This window comes from Myotis daubentonii, chromosome 17 (assembly GCF_963259705.1).
Source record: "Myotis daubentonii chromosome 17, mMyoDau2.1, whole genome shotgun sequence".
Lineage (NCBI taxonomy): Eukaryota > Metazoa > Chordata > Mammalia > Chiroptera > Vespertilionidae > Myotis > Myotis daubentonii.
Window position 1 is genome coordinate 29752829 of NC_081856.1, and position 24509 is coordinate 29777337.

At 42.8% G+C, this 24509-nt stretch overlaps 1 protein-coding gene across 3 annotated transcripts; it reads right to left on the minus strand.

Moving 5' to 3' along the window:
- Nucleotides 1-246: 246 nt before the first annotated feature.
- MAL2 (mal, T cell differentiation protein 2) lies at nt 247-24509 on the minus strand. Of its 3 annotated transcripts, XM_059671843.1 has the most exons (5): nt 24246-24509; nt 9793-9963; nt 5321-5476; nt 2468-2566; nt 247-1246 (listed from the first exon to the last, which is right to left on the minus strand). In XM_059671843.1, exons 1-4 carry the CDS (start codon nt 24375-24377, stop codon nt 2495-2497), a joined length of 531 nt encoding a protein of 176 aa, XP_059527826.1. In that variant the 5' UTR covers nt 24378-24509; the 3' UTR covers nt 247-1246; nt 2468-2494. The 3 variants fall into 3 exon arrangements, with proteins under 3 accessions (XP_059527826.1, XP_059527825.1, XP_059527827.1); XM_059671842.1 differs by lacking the exon at nt 247-1246 and having other exon boundaries at nt 2148-2566; nt 24246-24507; XM_059671844.1 differs by lacking the exons at nt 247-1246; nt 24246-24509 and adding an exon at nt 23765-23827 and having other exon boundaries at nt 2148-2566.

The following is a 24509-nucleotide window of genomic DNA, read 5'->3' on the forward strand; positions in this document are numbered from 1 at the left end:
ATGACCCTGGGTGTTCCTTAAGGTCTGTGTTTTACTTCTGCCATCTTTAAAATGAGACGGATGACAGTACCGACCCCAGAGTTTCCATGATGGGGATTAAATGAGCTAATATTAGAAAAAGATTGCTTAGAACACTGCCAGGCATACATTAAATAAAACAGAGTACAAATAGAAACTTCCTTTATTAAAGAAACAAAGATTAACTGAATTTCAAAGTGAATTGAATAAAAAAATAGAAGACCAAAAGAGATTATCAAATGAATACTTTATTAGCATCATAACACTTATAAAATAAATTTCTTTTCATCATGGAGTTACCAGATTTTAAAACCAACCAGCACTTTCTCATTTTTAGAGCTAAGCTCTAGAAAGAAATTCTCAAATGCCATAATTTTTTTCAAGTGCTTTGCCACACAACTCACAAATCTAGAACACAATTAATCTGTAAATCTAAGTTTTCACAGTTAGATGAGTTTTAGTCTTGGTTCTTCATGATCGAGAAGCAATCCATTTACAAAGTGCCATCAAGCAGTTTCATGAAATCATTTAAGTTAATGCCATCAAGCACGGACCTGTTATGCTCTGGAAGATAAAATCTCACGACTAAACCTAGTAGACTAATTAAACAATTCATACCAGAATGGATTATATATCCTTATGGCACATTTATGACTTAGTAATATACAATTCATAATACAGGTGTAGGTGTGTGATATGGCGCTAGAAAAACCAAGGAAGTCAGATATTATAGAACAGATATAGCACAAGTATAAAGTCCTACGACTGATATCCTCTTGCCACATATTGAAACGTGTCCTTTATCACTAGAAAAACATTACAAAAGGACTCTAATAAGATTCCTTCTTCTAGGGGATTAGGACACAGACAGTGTTTGATCATTGATCATGCTACTCGTTCAGGATTGTTCTATGCTCCATGAAATCTAATAGTCCAATTTATCCGTGGCACTCGTACGGGGTGATTCAGCCACAAAAAGCAAAGGGTTGAAAGTGCAGAACAATCACAAAGTCCTCTTTTCCCAGAGGTAGCCCTCTCTGGGCAAGAGATGAGTACCTTGTTTGCAGAGAGTGGGGGTGGGGGGAACTGGGGCCTGACTTCTCCCACTCCAGCCATTGGCACCTTTCCACAAGCAGGGGCTCTGCAGGTGGGCTACACCACTTTCCTGTGCATTTCCACCAGACACAGGTTTTATGACGGCTGTTGTCTTAAAATGGATTCTGTGTATCTGTCACCAACGCAGAAACAACACTGATCTCAGGGCTATTTTCAAAACATGTCAGTATCTACAACTTTAAGTTATAGTTAATCTACTCAGATTTAACTCAGAAAGTAATGTAAAACATATAAAAAGTTAACTCTTTGGAGAGCTCTATTTGGTAAAGCCTCACATGCCCACACACAAATATTCGTATATTCATGCACAGGGAAACCAGCTGTACTTTGAAGCATAAATAAATCCAAAGTAAGACACAGGTAGCTGGAAACCAACCCAGCAGTGGTTAACGGTCTGTCTGGAGATCTCATTTTAAGGATGCCAGATGAGAGTTTTGCTCAGGTGTTAGGAGACCCTAAGTTTGATTAAGCAACTATTGTTCAGTTCATAAATTACTTTTTCCTATACTCAGGAAGCTACTTGAATTAGCTTGAGAAACTATTCACCCCTTCAAGGGTAAGTATTGACCATTAACACAAAGGCAGTGTGATGACTGCATAAGGAGACTAAAAGTATGGGGTTTCTCTAATTAGCTTTATACCTTTCGGGATCAGTTCAATAACATACAGGACACATAGCTAAGGTTTTACACCAGAAGTCAGTGAACTATAGCCTGCAGTCCACAGGCCTACTCCAGCCTGCTGCCTGCTTTTGTAAATAAGGTTTTATGGGAACATTCATTCATTTACATATTATCTATGGCTGCTTTCATGTAGCAACAACAGAGGAGAGACGTTGTAACAGAGACTATATGGGCCACAAAGCCTAAAATATTTACCATTTGTGCTAAGATCTAGAAAGAAATTCTCAAATGCCATAATTTCTGTTCAAATGCTTTGGGCCATGATAGAAAAAGAATGCCAACCTGTTTTACACTGAAAGACAGAGTTCAGTGGGAAGCCTATTTAAAATGTGGTGTTTTTTTTAGGGAGTTCTAGTTACCTATCAAAATTAAGGTTCACATGACTTAGCAACTAAACAAAAGAGATACCCTTTTTTTATAAACAATATCTTTAAAGACAAAATTTTTATATCCATAAAATATACAGAAATAGAAAAAGAGACTTATGTAAAATTAAAGGCCATTTCTCTGTTTAATATCATAATGAAATAAACCAAAACCATACTTAGAATCTCTCCACTTACTAAACACACAGCTTTTGGACTGTTGTTATATCTGAACAAAACAGCATCCAAACTGATCAGACGAATGAAGTAACAAATGATACTAACACACAGACAGTGCGCTTCTGAGGAGTGTCACGGTCGCCATCTTCGTAAGGCCAGACCCAAACTGCAACCATAACAAGCTGTCGTCATGAAGGCAAAAATCTAAGAAAAGGGAAATAACAATTCTCATCAGAGTTAGAACACTGACTTGAAGAAAACACTCGTTCTTACTTCCACACTTATGAAAGCCATTCCTATTCATCTTTTTTTAAATCCTCACCTGACAATATTTTTTTCCATTGATCTTTCCAAGAGAGAGTAGAGGAGTGGGGGAGGGGGGAGAGAGAGAGAAACATCGATTGGTTGCCTCCTGCAGGCACCCCAACCAGGGCTTGGGATTGAGCCTGAAACCCAGACATGTGGCCTTGACCAGGAATTGAACCCCTGACCCTTCGGTCCATGGGCCAATGCTCTAACCACTGAGAACACAAGCTAGGGCCATATTCATCTCTCTCTCTGTTGATTTGTACAACTGTTTTATTACCTTACACCACTGGTTGGCAAACTCATTAGTCAACAGAGGCAAATATCAACAGTACAACGATTAAAATTTCTTTTGAGAGCCAAATTTTTTAAACTTAAACTATATAGGTAGGTACATTGTTATTAACTTAATTAGTGTACTCCTAAGGCTTAGAAAGAGCCACGCTCAAGGCGCCAAAGAGCTGCATGTGGCTCGCGAGCCACAGTTTGCCAACCACGGCCTTACACCATTAACCCTTCTTTTAAAGATTCTAGCCTCTAATAATTTTCTCATTTGTAGACAGCCTTAGGTTGAGCATTTTTGCTCACATACGGGAATCACTTATTAAGTATTTGTGATACCCCCAATATGGTATTCAAAAATTCATTATGAGGTGTCTTTTCATATTGTGATCTCACAGCCAAGGAAAGTGCAACTGTCAGGACCTGGGGATGGAGCCGGTTATATCTCTGGTACGTCTCTAATCCAGACATTGCTGAATGAGAATGACCTTTGATATCTATTAGGGAACTGGAATTTTCCTCTCTTTAAGCTATATTGAAAGAAGAAAAGTGATGGATTAAATATAATGTCACAAATGAATAAATAGATCATACATTTAAGTATTAAAACTCAGTACACTGGGACTTAATGTGGCACTTTAAGCACTTAGAGGTTGCTAAGGCAGCTTCACGTAGGAAGACAGAGAAAGGGAAGGATAACAGGGACAAAGTCACAGAACAGACTTCACACTCTGAAAACTGAGCTCTTAGGGCAAAGGAATATTAGTGAAAAGTTAGAGATATCCACCTCCAATCAAGTACTTAAGTGCCTATTATTCTTATGAAAGTAGGGGATGGAAGTAGTAAAGGAAAATCTACTGGGAATAGATGTCAATTCTGAGTCCCTGAACTTTGTAAAATTGTTAAAAATAGTGGTTTCCTAACTGTGATCTTTGGATCACATGGATCCTATGAAAGTACCTCAGAGATGACGAGTTGGATAGAGGTGGCTCTGTGAGAAGGAAAGATGGGCATCATACAAGCCCCTCTTTCCACACTTACTGGGTTTTAAGTAAGATTTCATTAAGTAAAACAGTTATATAGTTATATTTCTTATAAAAGAAAGGATAATAATCACTGACCAATAAGCCTTTCACAGCTACCTTCAGTCTAGTTCAGTGGTCAGCAAACTGCGGCTCGCAAGACACATGTGGCTCTTTGGCCCCTTGAGTGTGGCTCTTCCACAAAATACCGACTTCTGCACATGGGCCACGAAGTTTCAATCGCACTGTACGTGCACGCCCACATGTGATATTTTGTGGAAGAGCCACATGTGGCTCGCAAGCTGCGGTTTGCCGACCAGGGGTCTAGTTCATTGCAGACCATGAACAAACTATGGCGATCCTAACAGAAACTTGGGACAGTACGTCTTGGAATCATCAGTCCTCTACCCTTTGAAACCCTAACTCTAGACTTGTGCTGTCCAATTGCTCCTAGCTGCACGTGGCTATTTAAACGTAAATTGTGTATCTGTCACCAAGTACAACCTCTTTGGTGTGTTTTATTATTTTTTAAATATAATTATTAAATTAATGAGTAGCAACCACATTAGATAGTGCATTTATAGAACATTTCTATCATTTTAGAAAGTTTTATTGGACAGCATAGCTCCAGACATATTTTAAATGGCTATATGGGGAATTTGGACTGTTTAAAATTAACCACTTGCTATATAGTCATTAATTATCAAGAGATTTCAGGGAATAATTTAGATGCCTGTCACCTTAAAATGTCAATGTCAATACAAAATGATAAACTCATTTAAGTACATGAATTAAGAACGATAAAACAATTCAAAAAATTTCCCCATGGGTGGCATTTCACCTCTATACCACCTATGTGATGGCTGGCATGTTTACCTCCCCACTCACCTGGACTTCCCTCACTGGCAGGAACTGTGCCTAATGCATCCCTGTCCCATCACCTGCCAGCAAATCACCTGCCTCGTGGTAGGCTCTCAGTGAATTCAAATGAATTACAATTAGGTATTGCACACTGAAGAACAATCTCCCTTACCAGGTCTGAAGTTACAAGAAGTAAAAGGCACAATAATTCTTTCTACAAAGTAGACTTTGTTGTGTAAAGCCAACCACTGCCACTGACTGCTCTAATCTTCATGAATGTCAACCTCTTTGTATACTTCAGTTTCACCATCCACAACACCGGGGTAATAACAGTACATTGCTCATAAGGTTATTGTACAGATAAACGGCTATTATATGTTTAATGCTAACAGATATTATTAAAAATACTACTGTTGCCTGAGGAGTTACTTGGAGACCTTGACAGTGGAAGGGAAGTGCGGGTAAGGTGTAGTCATCAAATACTTACTGTAGCTGCTACGTTTATGTTATACTGGTTATTACTCAGGAGCGGCTGCACGGCCATGGTTGTATTGCAGTGCAGATCGTGCAGGGAGGTGGCTGCTGCTTCCAGTAAAAAGGCTCCGAAGTAGAAGACGAACACTGTAAAATGGTAAGCAAAATCCTGAAAGAGGAGGGAAAGGAGAGATGTCTACAATTAAAAATAATCGTCTACATTTTTTTCTGTTCCTTATTTCAATGATGAAGTTTAGGTTCAGGAAGATTAGAACTTGAATCAGTCTTAGACTACATTAGCCATTTCTTTTGGCTGCTTTAGCAATGTCAAGCTATTAGAATCCAAATGAAAATCAACTGCCCCAATGTAACTGGCACAGTGGCAAACCTTCTGGCCTATTGAGTTTTATAATAAAGTATATAATTTTTGTTTATATTAAGGTGCCATAGAGATCAATTTTAATTAACATAACATAAAAGGGAATAACATATGCTGTTCTTAAAATGTAAGTAAAATGGCATTTAAGTTATAGCTATTATATAATAACTATATAAGATCTATTGCTGCAATATGTTATAGTTATATACACATTTTATAATTAAGCATTTTATATTTTTTAGCAATTATTTTTATCTGTTAGATTGTCACACTATGCATTAAAAGATACAGAAGATCTGTGAAATCACAGAATTCAATAACATATCTCCCAACCTTCTAAAAAAAATAAAATCATATACTTCTATAAAAAGTATAAGAAATTTTCATATAAAACTCAACTGTTATTAAGCTATTGCTGGCATTAATGTAAAGCACAATTGTACTAAAATTCACATCATCTTACCTGAATTAATACATCAACACATTGCTTTGTATTTTTGTTGAGTTACCAACACCAGGTACTTTACATTCATTATCATTAGTTTATGCACAAGAAATTTCTTAATTTTTTTTTAGTTAAGCGACTGTCTCAAAGCCACACAAAGATGACCCTTGGGGAGGAGAACTCAAGCCCACATAGGTCTGTCTGTTTCCAGAGTCCACTTTTTATTACATATTATATTTTTATTTCACCATTTCTACCAACCATACTAATTTAATCTCAAGATCAATAAAAGCTAGAGGCTATAAGTATTTTAGTTAATATGCTAAACAAATACTTCTAGAAAATTCTTTATCAAAATGCACTCTTGCTTCTTTCATGAATGGTATATAGGCAACATTAAACCATTATCACAGGGGGAAACAATTATTTTTTCAGCAATTTAAAATTGTTACCGTCTGGTGACAACACTATGATATGCATGGCTCAAAAATTTTCCTGGCTGAGAGGGTTACAAGATATATTACAAAACCTATCAAAAGCGACCAGGTGGTCAAAAAGGCAGAGTATGTTGAAAATTTCAGAAGAGTAGAAAAAAAACAACACAGCCATTTCTAAACATGGCAAGCATTTAAGTACGGAATAATCAGCTAAAAACAGACAAAACAAATCACAGGATAACCTTTGTAGGTTACTTATAGAACAGATTGGTAGGTAGGTCTTTCTAACTTCTTAGGAAACCTAATAAATTAAAAAGGGTATGAATGGTTGTATTCAATAACAATGATAAGGCAATATGAACAAAAAGGAAAAGGGTGGTATGGACATATGTCTAATAAAATCAGGAGTGTTACTGGAAAATTATTTAAACATTCATGAGCAATGTGCTTTGACCAATTAGAATGCTGGGCCCTGCAGGATCCTAGAGACTCAGTGCTTTTCCAATAATTAACCCTTTAGTTGCTGGGCTGGTAGCAGGTCCAGGAAGTCCCAGAGGAGCAGTGGTCGGCAAACTCATTAGTCAACAGAGCCAAATATCAACAGTACTTCTTCAAAATAGACTCGCCCAGGCCGAAAACCTACTTCTGCGCATGAGCCACGAAGTTTCAATAGCACTGTATGCGCGCCCGCACGTGGTATTTTTGTGGAAGAGCCAGACTCAAGGGGCCAAAGAGCCGCATGTGGCTCTCGAGCCGCAGTTTGCCGACCACAGGGCTAGGGTGATAAAGGTCACAACCATTGGGAAAAGGCAGTAGGTGTGGCAATGACTGTATTAAGTAGTACTAAAGTAGTGGTAGGGCTATACTGGTACACACTGTTGAATATCATCCTTGAGCCTGATACTACAATAGCCTGGCGGTGCTTACCAATATTAGGGACACTGATTCCTTCATACATATTATGGGAAAGCCAGGCATTTAGAAAGAGGAGATTAAGCATCTACCTGTAACTTAAATAGGGACCTTTGATCATCACTTGACCAATTACTAGAAATATTTTCTCATCATTAATGAGAAATCAAAGCAAAAAGGTCAGAGCACACTGCACCAGCAACCTAAGAAACTCAAGGACTCTTAAAGATTTCTGGTGCAAGCCTCAGCATGTCTGAGGAATGACAATGATTACTGATCTCTTCCTATGAACCAGACACAAAGCTGACCACTTTATAATAATAGTACATTAATTCCGTGATTCCTGCATAGCATCTGGTGAGGTAGGTATGACTATTACCATTTTATAGAGGAAGAAAATGAAGATTATAGAGGTTCACTATTTTGCCTGAGGCTACACACTTACCAAGTGAACCAGGTCTAATCTCGAAGCCTGTCCTTTACACTAACGCAGGGGTGGGCAAACTTTTTGACTCGAGGGCCACAATGGGTTCTTAAACTGGACCGGAGGGCCGGAACAAAAGCATGGATGGAGTGTTTGTGTGAACTAATATAAATTCAAAGTAAACATCATTGCATAAAAGGGTACGGTCTTTTTTTTGTTTAGTTTTATTCATTTCAAACGTAGTTTGCCCACGGCTGCCCTAACCCCTGCCATTTGGTTTTAGGCAGGCAGCCACATTCACTAGACTTCACTGTTGATAACACTTGGGATGACAGCCCTCATCATGCTCTACAAATAAGACGAGAACAAATTTCCTCTAACAGTGGTCCTAAAGCTGCTGAGTAAAGTGCTGCTACACTTGAAAGGGGCACATATAACACCAGACTAAAGGCCTGACTTACGCTTCTAAACACCCTTGTGGGATGGAAATCAAAGGTGGGTTCGTCATGAACTTTGTTAGAGCATGTCCACCACGGATTGAAATTCATACTCCACTGGGCCATTCTTAGATATGAGAGAAAGAATAACCACAAGTATGAAAAAGGCCCCCCCCCCCCCCCCCCCGTGTTACAAGAAAAAAGTGAAATGTTGATCCAATTTAATGGTGTCGTACTGTTAAAATTGTGCTGGTTGCAAATTCATTTCTTAAAACTTACCAATTCTTGACCTTTTAGCACAGGAATCGAAAACGCAGGTAATATTTCATTTTGTTGTGCTTTTGCTTTATCACACTTCTCAGGTATTGTGCTTTTTACAAATTGAAGATTTTGGCAACCCTGAGTTGAGTATTTTTGCACTACTTGGCACTGCATTTGTTCACTTCACGTCTCTGTGTCACAGTTTGGTAATTCTCACAATATTCCAAACTCTTTCATTGTTATATTCGTTATGGAGAGGGAGAAAACATTGACTGGCTGCCGCCTGCAACCGAGATATGTGTCCTGACTGAGAATTGAACCTGCAACCTTTCTGTGCACTGGACGATGCCAACCAGCTGAGCTACATCCACCAGGGCAAGATCAGTGATTTTTGATGTTACTATTGTATTAGTTTTGGGGTGCCATCAATTGCACCCATATAAGATGGCAGACTTAATAAATGTTGTATGCTCTGCTCTGGCTGTACCTCACTCTCTCCCCATCCTCTGGCCTCCTTTTACCATGAGACACAAGAATATTAAAATTAGGCCAATTAAAAACCCTCGCATTTTTAATCAATAAAGTATTTTTTAAATTAAGGGCACATACATTTTTTATTAGCCATAATGCTATTGGCACACTAAGTAAACTACACTAAGTAGTGCAAAAATAACTTTTATATGCACTGGGAAACCACAAAATTTGTGTGACTGGCTTTGTTGCGATATTCATTTTATGGTGGTGGTCTGGACCCAAACCTGCAACATCTCTCAGCTATGCCTGTAAATACAAATCATCTCCCCCTTTTTTTTCTAAATATTCGGAGAGCAAAATATATAGCTACTTGTTTTCTGAAAAGAATATATACTTAATATCTGAAACAGAAATCAGTGGAAAATTTCAAGATATATGTCACAGAACCTGTCAAAAGCATCTGTTCAATAACTACAATCCAATTTATTTGTTGTGTGAACTGTGAACAAAGGTCATCTAACTCATAAAGGAGCAACAGAAAGATTGCTCCGCTCTATCTGCACAGGGATCTCACAAGCTGGGCAAAGCAGACGCTGCTGTCTGACCTTTTCTCTCCCACGAGCGGCAACAGACAGAACAGAGATCGGGCATTTTGGGACAGAATGAGATAGTTATGTTTCCCACATTTTCCTGAAAAAGACTTAAAAATCCCTTACCAGGAAATTCCAGTTGGCATCGATCTGAGTCACCATGCCAGAGAGGAACACCCCCAGGAAGAGGAGGGAAAGGGTAAAAGCCGTCACGGACACGAACATGACCCATCCTTGGAGCAGAGGTAGAGGAACATTGGAGGAAGCAACCAAAATCCAGACGAGTCCCCCGAACAGCTAATGGGTAAAAAGTAAAATGGCAGTAAGTTTGGGCAACAGAATAGAATGTGCATGCACCACTCTTACCATGACCCGCCCCCGCACACACTCCCGAATCCCCGCCCCACCTTCTTTTCTTTATCATGATGTGAGACCCCTTCTTCCCTCAGGTGCCGGCCCTGCGCGTTGACTCGCAAGCCCAATCCGACTGCACACCTGTTTCTGCACCTGCCTGCATGGACTCTCGTCCTCAGCCCGTGAACAGGCCCGGTGTTCTTTCGCCAGCTAAACAGATTCCCTTTGACCTGCTGCCTCTCTAACTACCGCCCTCCTAAGTATTTTCCTTTTCAGTAACCATTTTTACAAATTCATCTTTGTTTGGTCTCCACCTCTTCGTGGTGTTACTCTTCAAACCACTGGACAATGGCTCTGCTCTCGCCACATCTCAGAGTTTTATCAGCAAAGATCAGCCATAACTTTTAATGGCCATGTTTCAACGCTTATCAGGAAATTGTTCATGTGAAATTATTGCCTATATCAGTGATGGCAAACCTGTGACACGCCCAACTCATTTTTTTGGTTGATTTTTCTTTGTTAAATGGCATTTAAATATATAAAATAAATATCAAAAATATAAGTCTTACTGTTTTACTATGGTTGCAAATATCAAAAAATTTCTATATGTGACACGGCACCAGAGTTAAGTTAGGGTTTTTCAAAATGCTGACACGCCGAGCTCAAAAGGTTCACCATCACTGGCCTATATAGAGAGTAAAAGTTTCAGCTGCCGTACATAATGGTAACCAATAAAATACACCATCACCTATGTGCTGGGCATGGAAATAGGTAATTTAGATCAGTGGTCGCCAACCGGTGGTCCGCGAGGTCCGAAAGGTTGGCGACAGCTGCTTTAGACAGTCACAGACCTAATTTAATACATACCTATTGCCCATCAGGTGCTGTGCCAGGTTCTAGGAATAAACAAGCTACACTTGGTCTCCACCACCACAGAATTCATAGTCTCTTACAGCAAAGAGCCAACTAAGCAAGTGATTAAAATGCTGCTGCATACACGTCAGAACTGGGCAAAATCTGAGCATTGTGGGTCCACACAATAAGGGCTCTAAATCCAGATTTGAAAAGTCAGAAAATACTCGCTGGAAGCAACAACCCAAAGAACAGGGCTGGGGGGAGAAGGAAGGTGGGTGGAGAGAAGGCTGATGCAGGGCAGGAGGTGAGTCTTGAGAGGACCTGGTGGGAGCTGAGAGCGAGCCTAGGGAGCTGGAGACCAGCTGAAGGTCCTGAAGGTGACATGAAGGCGTGAACCTCACCCACGGGCAATGGGAGGCCACGGATCATCTTGAGCAGGAACTAGCATGACCAGATTCGCCTTTAGAAGTTTCTCTCTGGCTAGAGTGTGACATAGACTGGAGAGGAAGGGATGGAGCTAGAGACCACACAGGAGACTGTTATACCAACAGTATAAATCAGACTCAGGGCACTTATTGGATCAGATGACAGCAAAAGATCAGACACGGGATACTCAGCTTTCTGACTTGGACAAGTAGAGTGAGTGAGAGAACACAGGGGAGAAAGGGTTAGGGGGTGAAGACAGTGCGTTTCATGGATCTAACAGCGGCGGTCTCCTCCACACGACCACTAAAGCCATTATGGCTATGCATCCTTGGCAGGGCATGCCGGGCCCCTTAAGGATCTAACCTGTCTTTTACATCCTTGTCTCTTGTCACTAAGCCTCTCACATTTTACACTATAGAAAAAACAAAACCCACAGTCCAAAGATAAAGCTCTTTCATGTCTGAGTGGCTGACCTACACTGGCCAAGAATGTCACTCCCTCCCCCATGTGTATTTGAGAAACTCCCATTCACCGCTCATCTGGGATAGCTCATGATCTAAAAAGGCATTCGTTCCAGAGTCCCACCCATGCTCAAGAACCCCTGTCCTCTGGGCATGCTGGTAACTGTGAACATGTTACATTGATGAGAAATGCTGTAACTGAATGTCCTGGCTTCCAGTCCAGTCGCATTATCAGACCTGCTTGGCAGCAGGCTGCCTTGTGTGTCTCCACATCCAAAGCCATTTATTAGTCTGCGGGATAATCCTTTCCTAACTGTCAGGCTTTGTGCTAGATTTGGAAACACAAAAATCTAAGCTATATACCTGCCCTGAAGACACGGACAGGCCACCACTGGGAATCAACCCCACCCCCACCTGTCGCCTCCCACACCCACAGATGACATCACAGAAGCATGAGTACTTGGCAGGCACAAGGCTCTTACATATTTGCTCAGTGAACAAATAAATGCCTAGTGCCCATAGAAGAATAGTTGGAGTTCTAGATATTAAAAACCAACAATCATCTGTGTCTCGCTTCTTAAGTATCTAGACAATATCCCAATTGCACAAGTCACTGGAAGTTAAAAACACAGGCTTTAATTCAAGTTTCTAAATGAAGGCCCAGTTATATAACTCATTACTACTTTGAAAAACATTTTGAAAAGCATAATAACTTATCACTTGAGCAATGATAATTAAAGCACCAGCCTAATAAATTTCTAATTGTGGTGGTATATCTCAAGTCCTACTATCAAATCAAGCATGAACAACCAACCCTGACAGTTTTATGAAGTAAACCTAAGTCATGAATATGAATGCATATTAAAAAATTTAACCACAACTTTATTAGTAAGCTATGAAAGATACAGTGATCCCGGTAAAATATTTTCTACTCTTCGTATTGTTTAATAAATATTTGATGGTGATAAGATCTTCAAATCTTTTGTTTGTTTTCTCAGCCTTTTCTTCCTGGTAGCCTTTTCTTCCTCTTCCACTACCAATAACCCATGTTATTTTAAATACTATTTAAGGAATAACATCATTATTAACTATCTATTAATTCAAAGTCATTTATTGAGAAGGTACAAATACCAAGGGTAATAAAGAACAATGGGCCATTGTTTAATAGGGGCAGGCAGACTCTAACAGATGGGCATAATCATATGATATAGGAACTGTGATAAACTGACACCTCTGAAGAAGAGGGTATCTGATCCCTTGGAACTAAATATTTCGTAAAACTGGACAGGACCTCAAACAGGGCAGCCTCAAATCTACTGTCAGGCACTACAGAAGGGTACTCCAGAAAAGAAGAAGAAGAAGAAAAAGGGCAAGGCTCTATCTACAGCAGCTCCAAACAAGGGAGAAATAGACACCAGTAAATCTGATTCAGAAGCAGATTGTGGAGCGAGCTATAAAAAGCGCTCCACACAGCGTGCTCCGGAGGCTGGAGAGGAATGTGCTGGGAGTACTCCGGGCGGCAGGCGGGAGGCAGGGTTCGAAGCAGCCTTTCCAGGCAGAGCAGGGCTTTGACAGGGGATGCTAATGTGACACAAGGATGAATTGTTCTTGTCATACTCAAAATTACAGCCCTTCCCACACCTCAAAGGCTTGGAAAGGAAGTGCAGTGCTTACGTGAAAAGAACAGATTTAGCTACCCATCTGTGGTGTGTGCGCTGAGGGCAGGTAGGGAGGAAGGCATATGAATAATCATAGACTGCATCCTCGGTCAGGGATCCTGGGAAGTTCAGATTTAAGTCCTGCTCACCACAGTAGCTTTGGAAGGGGGAGGATGGGCCAGAGAACATAATTAAGCCTGCTCTGGAGCTCCCGCCTGCCTCATAGTAACACTATCACACGGGCGTCACTAGGGCCTTGACACAATTATTTCTCCCCTTCTTCATGGTTTCCTTTTGCCAAAAGCTATCTTTGCTCCCGAGCTTCCCAACCTGGTCCCCCTTAAAAAACTCTTTCATGCCCTAGATGGTTTGGCTCAGTGGGTAGAGCATCTGCCTGTGAACTGAAGGGTCCCAGGTTTGATTCCAGTCAAGGGCACATGCCCAGGCTGTGGGCTCAATCCCCAGTGGGGAGCATGTAGTAGGCCCCTTAAGGAGGCCCCATAAGCCAATCCGTGATTCTCTCTCATCATTGATGTTTCTGTCTCTCTCTCCCTCTCCTTCTCCCTTCCTCTCTCTGAAATCAATAAAAATATATTAAAAATAAATAAATTCTTTCAATGACATTACTAATGCACAACATATTCTCTTCATCTAATGCTGGGAATTGCCAAGCTCAAACACACGGTCACAGTCAGTATCTGTTCAGTAGACGTCACTCTGGAGGAGCCTTGTTTTCAGAGACGAACAGCAGAGCACACAAATGGTTCCGATCGGAGGGAGGCCAGCTGATAAGTGTGGTGGCAACTGCAAGGAACACCCACTGCGAAGGGTGGGAGGCCACGTCGCCCATGCTGTTCTCATCTTGGACCCAGAACCAGTGCTGACCTCCTGTCTGCCACTGCCTTTCAATGCTCTTTGGTGTCCAATATCATCTGATTATGTATAAAACTCCCAAATGTATCACATTTTTCAAAACTTGTTTTTTCCAGGTTTACTGAGGTATAACTGAAGACAGCACTCACTACAGTTTAAAGCAGTGGTTCTCAACCTTGTCTGCACATTAGAATCGCCTGGGAATCTTTTTAAAATCCTGATTTCTGGGCCTCATCCTTCAGAAATTGTTTCTTTGTTACTAATGTTGTGGCCCCACCCCATAACAAAGAAACAGAATTTCCGGAGGATGAGGCCCAGAAATCAGGATTTTTAAAAAGATTTCCAGGTGACTCTAATGTGCAGCCAAGGTTGAGAACCACTGGTTTAAAGTGTCTGGCATAAGGATTTGACTTGCATTGTGAAAGATCACCACAGCAAGTGATCATCCATCCTCTCACACCAAATGCATCACATTCTGAACTTTCTCTCAGGAACTAAGTTGGGGCTCATGACTCGGAGCCCCAAGCTCTAACTAAAAGACACCCTGACTTGCAGGTCATGAAAAGGCAAAGGTTTCCTAGAAGGAGCTTTCAGCCTACCCTCCCCTGGCTGTTTCCCTAACCTTCCAAGCTCCCCTGTAGGTGTACCTGGACACACCTTAAGTGCTCAATTACATTCTGAGTGCAGTTATTAAATTGCTACACATCCCTAGAAGAACGCTGTCCTTTGTGGCTTAGCATATACTTCTCACTTTAGTTTGGCACCTGCAGGCCAGAAGGGTGAGACTTGGCTGCCTCCTTCCCACAGGAAAACTGTGCAAGCACTCATCCACACATCACACTGACCTGAGCCCTCAGAGTTGGAGTTAAAACATGTTTCCACTAGAAACTCTGTGCTGGTTAAAACACATGAGCCCGGGGGAAACGAAGGCATTGAGAAAACAGTGACTCTTGTAGTTCTGGCTGGAAGGACTACAGACTTCTCAACTTGTCTCCTATTTGGATGGCATTCTTATGTCTCCAAAGGATTCTCTTTGCAAATACCCCATTTCCTTTCAAATGTAACTTATTTCCTAATAGCCTGCATTCATTCATTTATTGTTAATCCTCACCCCAGGACATTTTTTTCCATTGATTTTTCAGAGAGAATGGGAGGGGAAAAGACAGAGAGAGAGAGAGAAACATCAATGCTAGAGAGACACATCAATTAGTTGCTTCCCACACAGGGTCAGGAATCTGTGAGCCTGCAATCAAGGTATATGCCCTTGACCGAATTCGAACCCATGACCCTTCAGTCTGCAGGCCAACACTCAACGACTCAGCAAAACGGGCTAGGGCTCTATAGCCTGCTTTTAAACCTGCCCTCCGACATCTTAGCTAATAATTTTCAGGCCAATTTGACACCTTCATCTTATTATACTCTTATTATTCATCAAGTAAACAGGCCAATTCCGACTCTGACCTATTTTCAGTCAATGTTTGGAATGAGAACAGGGTAAGGTAAGTGAATGTGAAGGTATAAAGGACTGTTCAATTGTCCTGAAGGAAAAATACTTCATTATTTAGAATGTTCTGTAAATAACATATAACCCTCTCTTTCCAATTCTCCTACTACTTACATATTGGGTAGTTCATCACTTTATAGTAGTGAATATCAACAAACCAGCGAGCCTAGAGGGAAAAAAATATTATCTCCCAGTCTGACTTATAGAGTTAGTTTGAGTAAGAGGGTGAAGCTAATGAGGATAACAAAAATATTAACTAGCATTTATGGAGCTCTTATGTTCCAAGCAATGTTGTTTTATTTGTACCAATCTAATCCTCACAAACACTGACAGATAATTACCATTCCCATTTTACAGATAAGTTAATTGAGGTAGGGAGCCATTAATAACTTGCCATAACTTACACAGTTAATAAATGTTAGACCTGGGATTTGAACCTGGCAATTGGCTTCCAGAGCTTATGATCTCAATATTATGCTATTCTCCCTCCCTCAGATCTTAGCGTTCATCTAGAGCAGGGCTTTTGCCATAGATTGGCTTGGTGGGAGGGGGGAGAAGGTTGATTCCCTGAAATGATATCAAAATGGGTAGATAAGTGCATAGTAATTTTTCTGAGGACACAATCCACAACTTTCATCAGAATCACAAAGGGATCTGTGGTGCCCTCCAAAGTTCAGAATACCTTATAGACTCAATAACCCCTCCTATTTTAATGGGTGCTCATTTATTATATACCTATAATGAAACCACATGGTGAAGGAACTGGTTAATATGTTCGACAATTGATCCCCTAGTAAACAGAGGACCTACAATGAATTCCATTTAATACACAAATTGTATTCCAAAAGATTTTTTTTTTTTTATAAACTGGGAACATATCTTAGTCAACAGATAAGATACAATAACTGACAGATGTGTTTACAGGTAGCCCATGAAAGTAAATTCATTCACAATGTGACTGCAGTCAAGTGGTAACATAACTAGAGAACACAGCTGCCTACCTCCCTTTCCAAGTTCACCTGGTCCCTGCAATGCTCCTTTCCCTACCACCCTTTGTTTTTTGTTTTTTGCATTCTGGCCTATTTCTTATCCCCTGCACACAGAGTCCATTACACTGGTCATGCTGCCATCAACATTTTGCTGGATAACTAAATTCCATGTATTCTAGAAAGATATGTCTTCCAGAAAGATTTCCGTGGCTGGGTGCCATCCCTTGGTGCTGCCATGGTTACTGATGTGTGTATCCTCCAAGCTTACAACCTACTGGTTTGAAAGCCTGGACACACATGTGTGTTTCACTCACTGGATTGTGCAGCCAGAGGGGGTGACCTCGCCTTAAGCATCTCGGAACCCAGGGCAGTGCTTTCTATAGAAGATGCTCCATTGCACTCAACTTGAATGAATGGAAACCAACCAGCGTGTGTAACGAGTGGCTCTAGAAGTGCAAGTGGGGATGCTAGGAACACACTGCTGTCTGAAGCCTCGCTCACCTCCTGGCACACGGTGGGTATTCGCTTATAGGCATGAATCTACTGAAGCAGAAACACGTACTTCTCAATTTTCAAGTTTTATCATTGGCAACGCCTATCACCTGGTACAAGATCTCAGAAGACCAGAGTGGAAAATTATGGAGTTGTCACCTTTTGCTAGTTGAGCTCATGACACCTCCTTTTCAATCTTCTTCAGGCCCCAAGTTTGTTCAGTGCTGCAATTGCCACTGGAACTTGTGCCTTACTACCCCCCTCCTCCCCCCCCCCCCCCGCCCCAACCCCTAACCCCATCCCCTCCTGCACTCTTTCATTAATCCCCATCTGTTCTCCCACCATGCTTTCATCCAAACTGGTCCTGGACTAGCCCTGGTACAGTTCTGAATTAGAGGTACAAGTTAGCAGGGGGTTTTTTGTTTTGTTTTAATCAGGGAAAGAAAAACAATGTAAGTATTGGGAAGCAATGAGAAATGACATATATAGAAGAGGCCTAGGTATAAAACAGCCTAATGCAAAAGAGGTTTGCTTTTCAGATTTACCTTTGAAGCTTTAGAAATATGTTTGAGGATGCTATAAAGAATTATACTTTCATCCTCTCCACGTGACCCAAACTTTCATTTTGGTTTCTCAAATACCTGATGCTCACCTTGTAATGGAAAGCACATACTACAGGGGAGAAATACGTTCTGGCTCCTTTTTATTCTTATTCAAAAATTCCCTTGATTTTTAAAATCCTCTTTTCGTGTTTGTTGGTAACTAGTTATCGCCAAGGTTAAAAACGTTCATGCACGCCAGGGCCCTGATGTCAGCAAGAACTGTGCAAAGCATACCTCTTTCCTGCCTCTTTATCTCCCTCCTTTCTGAAAACTATTACACAAAAGTTAAGAATGTCATATATGGTGCCTATGGAAGGACATGGCCCTTTTCATATAAAATAGGACACAGGAAATCAGGTCAAACTACAAATTCCTGGAGAAGAATCAAGACAGTTGAAGAGTTGGACGGGACAGAAGAGGGCTGCCCTTCTCCGCTCCAGCCAATTTCTCTAGAATATTTACACACACTGTCCAGCTTGCCCAACAGAACAATCAAGGCGTGTCTGTTAAGTCCTGCAGGTGCTTGGTATTGGTACGCCAGCCCGGTCCTTTATCATTCCAGTCTTTTCTATTCATCCGTATCAGTAAGTAGATAAACCATGTCCATGGCGCCTACTATCAGGTACAACATTTCTATAGAGCTCCACAGAACAAATCTCCTCTCCTTTGCCTTTCACTTGGGAGCTCAAGGTCAAGGTTTTCCACAACTTGGTTTAAAGTTTTCCATACTTCAGTTCTTACACATTTCTTACTGGGCTGCCAGTCAGGGCCAATGACTGCTGAAAGTAATCCCTGGCAGGGCCATTGGTTTACTTCTGTATGAAGTTTTAAAGACTCTTTTCACAGGAATGAAGATGTGTTAACTCAGAGGCAAAGGGAAAGTCTTACCTATAGAATGAAACCCCTTTTAGAGAGGGACCATACCCAGGGCTAGCCCCTCTTCACTCCTGCAAACACACAATTTCCCTTTGCGTCCAAAATCTATTTTCTAGGCAAGAAAGGAAAACTCTACGGATCTAAACACTCATGTGTTAGTCCAACTAAAGGCAAAGCTTTAGGTTGAAGAGAACCTGAAATCCCTTCCACAGATTTAGCTGCTTGACTACACATGTCTGCTCCACAGCTCCTCCCTCCCATCATTCTTCCACTAACATTTGCTCCCCCCGCCCCAACCCCAATAATTCCTCTGAGGGGCAGTTTACAGTTTGGTGTAATATCACTTCAGCACATGTCAAACTTCACATACTTGCTAGACAGCCTAAGCCTCAAATCTCTCTCTTCTCTGCTTCTTTCCATTGTCCGACTTCAGGGTCTCATCATCCCTCATCCAAATCACTGCAATCAGCCCCTTTCCTGACCTCACAGCCTCTAACCAAATTTCACCACAAAAAGATGTCTAAAACACAGGCTTGACCAGGTCTGCCCCTGCCCTTCAGCAGCTCCCCATCACGGGCAGAATACCTTCTCTGCCTTGGCCTATCATTTCTCGGCAAATCAACAATGTGAACCTTATCTGCTCTTTTCCCTTCTTTTTCTGCCACCTTCCCATTAGTCATGTGAAAACAGACAGAAAACCCTAACCACTGCCAGAACCTTCATACCTTTCCTACCTCGGGATTTGCTCATGCCCTCTTCCTCCCTGGAATTCTCTTTCCTGCTTTTTCTGCCTATCGAAGGTCTACACTTCATTTAAGGCTAAACTCAAATGGCACCATTCCATGAAAGCTGCCTCTGCTGTCGCCCCCAGTGGCCAGATGTTCTCTACCCTGTTTACCAATTGTGCTTTTCATAACCACTTTTATCACTTCAAACACAGCACTGTATTTCTTCCTTGACTTTATACTTCACTGTACAGGAATTTCTTTTCTGGGCAGGAGCTATGTTAATCATCCTATTCCCAGCGCATGAAATAAGGCCGGATGCATACCAGATCCTTAATTATTTGTTGAATAAATAAAAATGATTGTGGCATCCAAAAACACTACAGCTAGAAGCATGTGAATAAGAGTCCTAAAATATTTCCCATAAAGAGACATGTTAATGAATATCTCAGGAAATGTAGATGGTTCTCTAAACACGGAAACTGTAAAACACTGAATTCAATGACCTTTGTTCTTTTCGTGTTTAACACTGTTATGTCTGATCTCTCTTGTACATTATACAAGGTAAGCTATTTGAGTACAGAGACCCGAAATATCTCGTTCAGCCTAATGTTACAGATGCTCTCATGTCATTTTCTTATAAAGAGACCAGCCAGGAAAATGTTTCGCTGTACTTCACTTCCCATGCTTACACCTTTCTTCCCTGAATGGTAGGTATTTCTGTACATATCCTCTTAACCAGGGTGTAAGCTCTTTGAGGTGAGGAAGGCAGTATAAACACCTGTGCTCCTGGAAAAGTGCATTGCACACAGCAGTTAACCAATAAACGCCTGATGAGAAAAACCTAATTCAGGAAACACGGAGAGACTTAAAAGTAATAACTTTTTGAAGGTGGTGTTTTGTTTTTCATTCTAACTAAAAGGCTTCACTTTGCAAAAACAAACTTAGTATCAAACACTTTATGGCAAGCATGCATTAGTCAATGTAGCTGAGTACAAAAATGAAAGGCTGACCACCCCATGCATGTGAGGTTGCAGTATTCTCTGCCCAGGAAGCTAGTACTATAAATTGCTTTACTTGGTGGTGTTATGCAGGCACTATTTTAATTTTATTTTATTGATTTTTAGAGAGAGGGGAAGGGAGAGAAAGAGAAACATGAACGCAAGAGAGAAAGAAACATCTATCAGCTGCCTCCTACATGCCCCCTACCAGGGACCAAACCTGCAACCTGGGCATGTGCCCTGACCAGAAATCGAACCGGCAACCTTTCAGTGCATGGGATGGCACCCAGCCAACTGAGCCACACAGGCCAGGGCAGGTGGGCACTATTTGTATCTTCTGAAATATCTCCCAACAGATGGCTTCCCCCTGAGAGATTGTGAATAGAGTGCAGTAAGGGAGATTGGGATTGAATTCTTTGAACAAAGTTACTGGTTAGTGTGAGAACTGAACTCTAAAATTGTGGTTTCATTAGCTTAGTGATGCTGTTTTCACATGTGACATTTCAGACAGCAATAGGACATAGAGAAATTACCACAGACAAATGAATTTGAAAAGGTTAAAATTAAGAAGAGATGTGGCGACATCCAGAAACACCAAAAGAGGCTAAAATAATAGGTCCCCAGAAAGGAGATTACCTAGAGCAGTGGTCGGCAAACTGCGGCTCTCAAGCCACATGCGGCTCTTTGGCCCCTTGAGTGTGGTTCTTCCTAAGCCTTAGGAGTACCCTAATTAAGTTAATAACAATGTACCTACCTATATAGTTTAAGTTTAAAAAATTTGGCTCTCAAAAGAAATTTCAATCATTGTACTATTGATATTTGGCTCTGTTGACTACTGAGTTTGCCGACCACTGACCTAGAGCAGTGATTCTCAACCTTGGCTGCACATGAGAATCACCTGGGAATCTTTTTAAAATCCTGATTTCTGGGCCTCATCCTCCGGAAATTGTTTCTTTGTTACTAATGTTGTGGCACCACCCCATAACAAAGAAACAGAATTTCCAGAGGATGAGGCTCAGAAATCAGGATTTTAAAAAGATTCCCAGGTGATTCTCATGTGCAGCCAAGGTTGAGAACCACTGACCTAGAGTTTAGAGCTGCTCCTGGCAAATCTCACATTTAATTAACAGGGTGAGGAATTTGTGAAGAGGAGCCTCCTCAGGTGGAGCCCCTGAAAGGAGTCAGAAAACTGAGAGGGAAATGAAGAAAGCAGGGACCAAGGTGCTTCAAAAGTGTTTATTTAGCTCCTATCTGTGCATCTCCTCAGGGTGGGCACTTGAGATAGAGGAGTACCCAGACGGCCTCCGTCCCTGCTCCCTGAAAGCATGTAAGCCAGTATCTTCACATGGTGTGGTGGATGAGCGTCAAGGAGCCAAAGTTTGGCTCCAGTGCAGTCTCTTGTTTCTCTAAAGTCACTAGTTTCATTGGACTATTATGGGCCTTTTACTTTTGAGGGACGTGGGATGGGGGAGGAGAGAGGTTGGTAATTCAAGCAAAAGAGGTAATGGAGGCCTAAGATTTAAAACTATGAAGATGCTTGGCCACAGTGAAAGTAAACTGAAATGGCTTTTGGAGGGGATTCTGTTCCAGCGAGATAAGGGTCCTCGATGTGTTTTGGGGGAAGAAGCCGGTGGAAATGAAGAGATTAGAGGAATGAACTGAATACTTCTGAGTCTGGATGGAGAGTAGTAGAAATTCTAGCAGAGAGAACGCTCATCTGCAAGAGGGAGCTGACTTGTCCATAGAACTCCCATAAAGATCCCCTTCAGTGGTTCCCAGCTAGGACCTCTGGGAGCTTTTAAAAAAACCTAGCGGACTGCAGGTGCTCCCCCACAGAGATTCTGATTTAATTAATCTGGGCTGGCAACAGTATTTTAGAAGCTGCCCAAGTAATTAAGTGCAACAAGAGTTGAGAACTAACCACTGGGCTAGATAAATAAAGAGATATGAGGGTAAGGGAGAGAAAATAAATGAACTTTCCCCACTCCTTTCTCCCTCCGCTCAGATTTAGGCAGTGCTTTTGCAAGTGTCACATGTCCACAGGTGATTCTTGAGCTGGAATTTGATTTGATGGCACATGGATGAGCCTTCTTTGCATATATCTTTACATATATACATACATGTGTAAATACCTAACTACATATTTGAATACTAGAAAAAAACATAACCAGCATATCAAATTTGAGAATTCACATATATTACTGCTTAGGATGGAGCTAAGGTAGGTAATGAAGTTTAGAGTGTGAATCTATTTAAGTGAACATTCTGTAAATTCTAGTACAGTGCAAGCGGCATGTGGATAGGGAAAAAAAGTCCTAAAAGAGGTATGCGGACAACTGGAGTTTGGAGAACATGGAATTAAAGTAGCCCAGAACCTGCACAACCTTTCTCCCAAGATCTTCACTGTTCTCAACGGGTCTCCCTCCACACAGCGGTGCAGCCGTTACCGCGCCATCCACTGCCCACACTTCTCACATGGATGCCTGCGCCTCCCCCAAAGCATTTCGATGCTTCTGAACTGGGCTCAGACGCACACCAGCCTCCCCTAGCCTCGCAGTCACGATCCGATGACTGATGTCACAGAACTCACACATCTCCTTTTCCTGATTCAAATCTGAGCTAAACTTAACTTAGCCACCTTCACATAATAGGGCAGAAAACCAATGCTCACAAGGTGTCCCAGCCCCAGGAGCACAAAAGGGAAACCGAAGCGACCCAAATCCAGGTTATGCAAACTCAAAAGGAGGGGGAGAGATAGGAAAAGCCCAAACCGAGCAAACAAAACCAGCCCGCAAGAGAGGCGCTGACATTTCACTCTATTTGTAGTTCTCTGGGCATGATGCAACTCTGGGTTGCCCAATTCATGTTCGCAAGATTTCCCCTGGTCCACGACAAGCTTCAAAAAGCTCCCAACTCCATAACATTCCTTTAAACATGTTCCCGTCTCCAGCCCAAGAAGGCTGCACTACGAGCCAGGTGACCTCCCCTTCACTTGGGCCCAGCAAGGTGTGCCGCGGAGGCTTGGGTTTGTACAGGTGAACCAGGAGGAAGAACGAAGGCGCAAAGGCAGGCAGAGAGGAGCCTGACAGCTCCAGCTGTGTGCGCCTTTCCCTCTCACCCTCACGCCCACTTGATTGGAAACTGCCCAGGGCACCTTCCGCGCTTCACTTTCCCCCTGCCCTGCCTCCTGAGCCCCGCTCCTCTCGCCACTGCCAAGGGCACTCCGAATGGCAAGCAGGGGATGTGCCCTGGTTTGCAGCCTCCTCCTCTTTCTCCTGTTACCTCCAGCCCCGCTTTCCACGGCGTGGCAGCCTCCTGGTCACCAGCCATCGCTACACCTTTGCACCACCCAACAAAATGGCAGGTTAGCAACAGGCAAGGCCGAGAGCGCCTGCTCTGGCTCTCGCCAAGCGCGGCCGCTGGCCAAGCCGCCCGGGGTCTCTGACCGCCAACCCCTCAAACGCAAACACCCTTCTCCTCTCCAAGTCCCCGAACCTCGGTCCCACCGGGCCACCGGCTCGCCCTCTCGGGGCCATTTCTAATCGCCAGCCGGCGCGCAGGTGCCCGCGTTAACAGGTGCCAGGCAGCGGGCCCGGGCCACAGCGCCGCCGCCCCGCTTCAGGCGGCGTCGGAGCCGTCAGGGACTCGGAAGGGCGCGCAGGAAAGGTCAGGGGCGCGCGCAGAGGAGGAGCGCGGGGGCCAGGGATGCCGCGGCCGGTCCCCGCTCCCCAGGCGCCACCGGCGCAGAGGCTGCCCCACTTACAATCTCCAGGCAGACGAAGGCGCCCGAGTAGGTCCGCAGGATGTCGGGGCCAGCGGGCAGGGTGATCCGCGGCGCCGGGAAGGACACGGCGGGGTTCGGGGGCGGCACGCCAGGCGCTCCGCCGGCCGACATGCTGCCGCTGCCGCTGCTGCGTCTCCGCGCGCCGCCGCTGCCGCCCTCCGCCCGCCTCCACTTCCCGGGCTCCCGCCGCCGCCGCCGCCGCCGCTCCGGTCGGCGTGGTCCGCGCGCCGCACGGGAGGGGGC

Excerpts from the sequence above, each read along its gene's own strand:
- MAL2 (XM_059671843.1), bottom strand. The coding sequence starts at position 24,377 with ATGTCGGCCGGCGGAGCGCCTGGCGTGCCGCCCCCGAACCCCGCCGTG. Across the intron at positions 9,964-24,245 it reads CCTTCGTCTGCCTGGAGATT|CTGTTCGGGGGACTCGTCTG; the intron begins GTAAGTGGGGCA and ends TTTACCCATTAG. Across the intron at positions 5,477-9,792 it reads ATGCCAACTGGAATTTCCTG|GATTTTGCTTACCATTTTAC; the intron begins GTAAGGGATTTT and ends CTCCTCTTTCAG.